At 41.2% G+C, this 8,035-nt stretch overlaps 1 protein-coding gene across 1 annotated transcript in view; it reads left to right on the top strand.

Annotated features, from left to right (window-relative positions):
• The first annotated feature begins 249 nt into the window (after nucleotides 1–249).
• The window catches only part of HHIP (hedgehog interacting protein), an 87,724-nt gene continuing 79,938 nt past the window's right edge, over nucleotides 250–8,035 (top strand). The window contains exons 1-2 of the mRNA XM_004319987.4: nucleotides 250–1,062; nucleotides 6,802–6,994. Of these exons, the coding sequence (XP_004320035.1) occupies nucleotides 784–1,062; nucleotides 6,802–6,994 (472 nt within the window). The 5' untranslated portion in view covers nucleotides 250–783. The remainder of the gene's footprint in view (nucleotides 1,063–6,801; nucleotides 6,995–8,035) is intronic.

Below are 8,035 nucleotides of genomic sequence, written 5' to 3'. Positions count from 1 at the left end.
ACGGCGCGGCCAAGCGGGCGCGCGGCGTCCCGCGCCCTCCAGGCTGGCTCCGAGGACTCCGCCGGGCCCTCCCCCTCCGCCCGCCGCCACGGCCCGCGTCCCCTCCCCACCGCACCCCGGAGGCCGCCGGAGCCGCCCCCTCCCCTCCCCCAACCCGGGCGGGGGCGCGCGAGCAGCGGTGACGTCAAGGGGCGCGCGGTGGCAGCACCTCCCCGCGCGCTAGTTAAAAAGAAGAAGAAAAGAGGGAACGAAACATGAGAGGCTGTGTGAGAAGCTGCAGCCGCCGGCAGAGGAGACCTCAGCATCATCTAGAGCCCAGCGCTGGCCCTGCCTCCGCCTGCCCCGCCGCCGCCGCCGCCGCCGCCGTTTCTGTTCCTGCTACTACTGTCTCACCTAAACAACTCCCGTTACACGGACAAGTGAACCTCTGTGGCCGTCTTCTCCTCCTCTTCTACCTCCTCTTCCAACTCCTTCCCTCTTCCCACTCCTCAGCCGCAGCAGAAAGCCCCCCACCCAACTGACACTGGCACCACCGCAAACGGTGTCAACCGCACTTTATCTCGGTCCTCGGGCTCCCCTGAGGCATTGGGCCCATCGCCTCGTCTTTTATTTTTTGCAAAGTTGCATCGCTCTACATCTTCTCGCCCCCGCCACCTCTCTCTGCCTCTCGAGTGTCCTGCCGCCCCGCAGCCTCCTCCTGGAGCTGCGCCCTAGTGCCCCTGCTGGGCAGTGGCCTTCCCCCCCCATCCTCCCGCGCCCAGCCCCTGCCGCGCGGGGCAGGCGATGCTGAAGATGCTCTCTTTTAAGCTGCTGCTGTTAGCCGTGGCTCTGGGCTTCTTTGAAGGAGATGCTAAGTTTGGGGAAAGAAGCGAAGGGAGCGGAGCGAGGAGGAGAAGGTGCCTGAATGGGAACCCTCCGAAGCGCCTGAAAAGGAGAGATAGGCGGATGATGTCCCAGCTGGAGCTGCTGAGTGGGGGAGAGATGCTGTGCGGTGGCTTCTACCCTCGGCTGTCCTGCTGCCTGCGGAGTGACAGCCCCGGGCTGGGGCGCCTGGATAGCAAGGTAGGCACGCACCCGCCTCGCAGCTGCGAGGTTGGCATACTGGCTGGGTGGGGTGCCTTGTGGCTCCGGCAGTGCTGGTGACGGGAAGAGGGGCGAAACTTCTCTGGGGAGTTCTTTTCGATAACTTTTCTAAAGCGCTAGCGTGATTCGTTTGTGTGTTCCTCTGGGGTGCGCAGATACCTCTCCCGCCCCCAAGAGTCTCCGGTCGGGATGCTGTGCAAAACTGCCTGTCTCAGAAAAGAGAAGCTTCTGTGGTACCCGCATTCTGGGCTGGGTAAATACTTTATAAGAATCGCGATTAACAGTGTGTTTTGGATCGAATCGGGCATTGGTTGCGGTAAAACTGTAAATGAAGGTGGCTGTGGTTTCTGGTTTATTTTTCTAGGGTAAAAAGATTTGTGCAGCTTCTCCACGTGCTCGGTTAGAGAGAGGATTGAATCGTAAAGGATGTTGAAGCACGGTTGGTTTATGATCCCCAGCCCCGTCAGAGGGGGGGTGTCTTGCATTACAATAGTTAAATAGCGAAAAGGAACTCCTGGTACTCCAGTTTAGAACCCCAAAATTGGCGGAAGATTTTGCTGGGGCATGTTTATCACGTAAAACCGAGGCGATTCTCCTCCTGTCACGTTTTGTAACATTATAAATTCGGGTTTTCAGTGGTAGTTAGTTGTCTAGGAAGATCTTCTCCAGAAACTTGTTTTAGGGGTAATGGCATTTACATTTTCCCGATGTTAATAAGTTTAAACAAATATGAAAATAGTGTTGGTTGGGTGTGAAGACATGCTTATATTTGAGTTTGCAACCTTTTTCTTGCCCTGGGTTGCAGTAATGTGTGTTCTCTACTGCATTCCAAGGAAAGACTCCGGGGATCAGTCATTAACAATCCCTGCGCATGAAATAAACAATCAGGTGTCTTTGCCCCCCACCCTTCCCCCATTTTAGGTTTAATTAAGAATTCCTCTGTTACAACACTGCAGTTGTCAGGGTCTGAGAGACTCTTGGAAAACTTCTGCTTCAGTCTTGCTGGCCCAGGCATTAAAAAAAAAAAAAAAAAAAAAACCCAGGCTGAATCTAATTTTTATGCTCAGTTCACGGTAGATTTCACTCTATTCTCATGTAAACAGCTCCTACGAATCAACATATGTGTCTGGGTGGTATCTCTCACTTTGTTTTGTAACAAAAAGCCATATTGCATCATTTAATTTGCTCAAGTCATGCAAATAGGAAAAAATCAATAGGACAAAAAGGGGTCGACTTATCCTCTTCCCCACTAAACTGCTGCCCACACACAGAGTCCTGTTGCTTATGGCAAAAGAATAACAACAACACCATTGTGTTTGTTAGTTGGTTCACTAATGGGTGAAACTAGAGAACATCATTCTCTTTCAGTCCCCAGCTCTGTCCAAATGTTCATGCCTTTTGAGGGAGCATTTGTCCAACTCCCTCTATTCCCAGCTGAGTGAGAACTGTCTTGCTGCAGGTTTTCAGCTGTAACTCTCTCTTTATTCTTACCACATGCAGCAGTAGTCTGAGATTCAGGGAACAGATATTCCCGCATTTTGTTCCAAACAATGTCATTAAGCTCCTGTGTTGTAATTGAATTAAAGTACAAAATCGCTACATTCACATCAGCTCCAGGGTTTTTACCAGGAGCAGGACAGAACCAGGAAATTGAGAGAAAGGATTCGAAATATTTGGCATTAAGCCTCCCCGTGTGCAATATACGCTATGAATGTACCAATGATCCGCAGACCCCTGCAATACTGAACTCTTCCAGGTACAGGAGGAGTGAAAACTTTTTCTTAACTAAATGTAGTGGGGAGCTGGGTGGGGGGGGTGGCGCTGAGACTGAGGGGAGTTATAACCCTTAAGAGAAATTATATAAATTTTTTTAAAGAAATCATTCTTTAGGAATCATTCTGCCACGTTAGCTATCCACATTCCTTTCCGTTTTATGTGCTTCCAATCTCCAACAAACCCCTACTCATTTGGAAAATGTGTCTGAATTAAATTTGGTACACTAGACTTTGCTGGTTCCATTACGAGTGGTTTATAAACCAACAATACTCAAATTGTTCCAATCAGGGATTTGATATAGTTATGCATATGCATTCTTGACCCATGTTAGTTCTCAAGTTTTAATAGTTTTTAAAACATGTTATTTTATAATAAACTTCAGTGTTTCCCTTTTTTCCCCCTAAGCCTTCCTGGCTTATAATATATGTTAGGGTCTTATTTCATAATGTGTGTGCAGGAGAGATGATGGCTATTTGAAAGGGCCCTTTTTTTGTTCATGAAAAAAAAAAAATTTCCCCAGAAAGGTTTCTGCAACTTTTCAAGAAACTACAGGAGTAGCTTTTTCCTAAGTGAAGAAACTTCATAGACAGATAGATAGTAGCAAACTGAGTAGAATATTGATCATACTTAGCTGTGCGATTAAGTCCAGTTTCCAGGCTAACCCATTTTCTTTAATATGTAATGAACTATTGAATGTAATTGAGTTCAATTCTTTAGCTATGGTACTATTCTTCTAAGTTATTCTATATTTTCATTTCTTTGTATATTTTAATAGTTTTGTGTACTGTAACGAGATGGTTAACTACTGTTACAAATAAGTACTGCCAATATCTAGCAAGTTATATTGTCTTAGCAATATTTTTGCAGCTCCTAAATACAAGATGCTAAAAGGATCTAATTCCCATTAGCCAAATTGAATCTGCAACCAACTGAAATACCCCCATTTCTAAAACTTAACTTGTAGCCACAGAGGCATAGAAGCTCTCTCTACCTTGGGTGGTTTCACAGCCAAAGCTGTCAAGGAATGGGTGAAAAGTAATTGTTTTCAAGTGTGCCCTTTTACAATCATTTGTTTGCTCTGGCTCTTTCAGGGACAAAGGCTATTGTTGAACACATCCAACTAAACAAATAACTCATCCTGGGGTCCCTTTAACAGCTGCCTTAGTACAATGATCTATTTACATATTAGCCTAAAATTGAAACTGAACTCTTTAATGACATAATCCAGCACTACAGTCCAGAGACGCATGTGTTCTACCCAACAGCTGAACAACCTTGTAGGCATATGAGTTTTAGAAATAACTTTTTGTGTACCAAGTGATCTTAAGGCGTCATCTTAATATACTGTCCTGTATTTTCTCCTTTTGTCCCCTGATCGAACCCATGTGGGTGCCTTTTTATCCTCTCTCTTTAGTTACTTGATAAATAAAGAGAAATACAGAAGGTCTCTGTCACCCATTTTACTATTTGTTGATAAACTGTAGTTGTAGGCCACGCTTCACTGTGTATTCCAGGATTTATCTTACCTTCCTTGTATGGGTTTTACTTTCATGTGGCTGAAGATTAGAGGATGACCTGCCAGATGTTATAAATTAGTCAGCAACAGCCACAATCATTACTAGGCACACTGTAATAATGATTCGAAGTTTTACATGATTTCCAAAGTATATTTAGTTTAAACCGCTATAATTTGATGGTTTCGTAGATGGCTTTTAAAAATTGAAACAGGATATTAGCTTAAATTTCTTCTTAAGATTGATGACATTGTCAGACATAAAGTTAAGGACCTGTATAGACACAGACACTTAGGCAAAAAAGAAGAAAAAAATACCCAACCCACAGCAGCACTCATCTGTCTAAAACAGCGCTGCAGCTTGGGCTGAGTCAGTTTAATTGACTTCAGTAAGACTATTGGTTCATTGAAACCAAAGCCAGAATGATGGCTCTATCTATCTTCAAATAGGTATTTACACTGCAGACCTCACACAGAGCAAAATGTTACCATCCTGCTGGGTTGGAACAGCATGAAACTTTACAAAGAATAATATTATACTTGATTTCAGATAATTTATTGAATCCTATTTCTGCACTTTTGATGAGAGATCTTGTGGCCAGGACACATTCCAAAAATTGTAAAAGACAAAATTCTTGAGGCCCTAAAATCAAGCTCTTCCTAGATAGCAGCTGGGAGAGTATATGGGGATCGTTTTGTTTCAGCTATAAAAAAATCGAAGCATGCATGTTCTCCATAAAACCAAAGGTAATTACATTCCAGTTTTTCCGCCAGCAAAAGCGGTGGCTTCAGCATCCTGCAGTTGTTTTGTTCTTAGTGGACTGCCGTATGATAAACAAACAGAACCGAGTTGAACAGTATTAATATTGAATAGATCTGGTGAGGTCTGCCAGAGTATGGACAACAAAAGACATTTAAAACATTCTTGGAATGCAAATTCTAAGTGTCTGGTGTATGTTTCCCCTTAGAAAACTTTAACCATTTAAGCTATTGTCATTTAAATAAATTGGTAAAAATCAAAATGCAAACAGAATTGTGATTAATAATCACTTTTCTGAATATTGTAGATAGTTACGACTCATCATATTTATACACATTTTTTTTTTTCCAAAACAGGGTAGCTTCTATTGGACGTTTAAAATTTCAGCATGCCTTGTCTTCAACAATGTTTTTTAGTTGCTTTGCTCTTTCAGGTCCAAATTTTGTGATCACTTAGAATATCTTTATCCTAAAAAATAGAAGCCATGGGATTCACTCAATTTACTCAAATTAGAATCTCAACTTCAGAATGAAATATTTGCTTTGAGCAGTGATCTATAGAGTTTAAAATGTTAATTTCAGTTCATAGTTCTAAAGAAATAATTAAGTATAAACATAGTTATATAAACTGGGAAAACACAAAATTCAATCCCATGATGGTGTTTTTTAATACCATATGGTGTTTTTTAATATGAAAAATCAATGCTTAATTTAGACAGCACTGCATTTCACATCTCAGATATTGTGCTGATAGTCTGTATTTATATTTATTAGAGGACGTCCTGAAGTCAGTTTTTTAAAGTTAGTACTAGACACTGAAACCGATTTTATCTGCAAAGTACTAATCTCAATGAATCAATAACTCTCAAGTTAGTCTTATTGATATAAAAGACGTAACAATGCTGTATAAACAAAGATAAAAGTATGCCCTTTTTCACTGAAACTCACTAAATACAATACAAAATCACTTTTATTAAACTCTTGTGTTTTTCGTGCATATGACATACCTGAGGAACTAGTTAGAACATTGTTCCTGGCTAAAATACAATGAATAATAAAAATTGGTCTTAAACCTGTTTGACACAGCTTCAGGTATTATTTTTATAGAACATGAAAGGGCGATATTTCCGCCCCCCCTTTAGAAAACTTTCCCTATGCAATCTGTGTACTGAAAATTAATTAAAATGAGAACAATGTAATTCAAGTAATATCTTTGAGAATGTCGTTAGGAATTTCAGGAGTGAAATAGATTTTTACCCAAGACACAAATAAGCCACGTCTTAAAAGTTGCTTTACGTACAGTGGGATAAAGGTATTTGGAGTTTTCAAGTTAAATTATCAGTCAGTGTATACTTTGAGGCAGAGTAAGAAAAAGGGTTAAAGAATCTATATATAATTGTCATTTAATTTTTCACACCTGAAGGACAGATAAACAGACTTGGATTTGCAAGAGTAAGAAGCATGTCTGTGCATCCCTACCCTTTGCCCTCCCATCCCAACCCAAGAGACTGCACTTGTGTCCTTATAAAGGCATACTGTATTGTGACTTGGTGATTCTTTGCAGACAACAGCTAAATGACACTTTTCTCTTTCCATGATGACCAAAAAACATAACTAAACCCAACTTCACGGAACTAAAAAGAAGTTTGTTTCTGATTTATGGCTTTCAGATGTTTTCTGTTACCAACAACACAGAATGCGGGAAGTTACTGGAGGAAATCAAATGTGCACTTTGCTCTCCACATTCTCAGAGCCTGTTCTACTCACCTGAGACAGAATCCTTGGAAAGAGACCTGGCACTTCCCCTGCTGTGCAAAGACTATTGCAAAGAATTCTTTTATACTTGCCGAGGCCATGTTCCAGGTAAAAAAAAAAGATACATTAAATCAACTACTGCAGAATAGCTTGCCAAGATACCTGTTCCTAAATGCTTGCTTAGGAAAGTGTAAAATTTATCTGCCTTTCACAGTATCTATTTTTACCTCATAATTCACTGTTCCAAACTTGGAACCTTTTATTGCTGCTCAAATTGCTGCTGTCATTTCAGCCTACAAACAATACATTGTTTTGTTGAAGTGTTTAACATTTCTCGTTAAATGGATAATACAGTTGGTAATCTTTACACAGCTGGATTATCAGCACAAATCTCTTGTTGGTGTCTTTAGTCATCAGTGTTGATATCAAGACTGCTTCCCCTTCTACACAGCTGATACATAAGTGCAGATTGTACATCGACTTTTAAGGTATTTCCTTAAATAAAATATAATTCAAGAGGCCCCAAAAAGTAACACCTTACAAAGCATTTTCATATATAATGACTAATTTGCTCCTCATAAACCCTGTGAGGTAGATAGGAAAGGTCTGGTCATTTCCATTTGACAGATGAGGAAAACTGAGCCTCAGGAGAAGTTAAATGCCGTAACCAAACTTGTACTATGAGAAAGTGATAGGCTAAAAGAAGTTCAAGTTCTTATGCTTATAATGTCCCAGATACACCTGGTCACTATCGTCTTTTGGACCCTAATAAACATATAGGCTCTTGGGCATTGATTAATTTTACCATCAGAAGCTTGTAAACCTTGGTGGTTTTTGCTTTAGGTTGGAAGAATCAACACAGAGGTAGAAACGAATTTAACGAGTCCGATTCTGTTTAGTTAGGCAGTGTCACCCACAAACAAATCTACTGAAACTAACAGTTTATAAAACTCAATGGCACTGAAGGACAAGACAAGCTTTAAGAACTGTAGGATGCACTTGGAGAATTTTTTTTAACTGCTATGGACATTTTACTTTTTTCTCTGACCCAGAAAAGTGTAGATTTTTGTATTTTTTATAGAGCTCTCCTAATAGCCTAAGAAAACATTTTGACTAGGGTTGCTTGCCTCCTTTGGTGTACCATAACAA

The sequence above is a fragment of the Tursiops truncatus genome, chromosome 5 (assembly GCF_011762595.2).
Source record: "Tursiops truncatus isolate mTurTru1 chromosome 5, mTurTru1.mat.Y, whole genome shotgun sequence".
In the NCBI taxonomy this organism is placed as follows: domain Eukaryota; kingdom Metazoa; phylum Chordata; class Mammalia; order Artiodactyla; family Delphinidae; genus Tursiops; species Tursiops truncatus.
The sequence above is the reverse complement of the archived record's forward strand: the minus strand, read 5'-3'. Positions and strand labels throughout refer to the sequence as shown.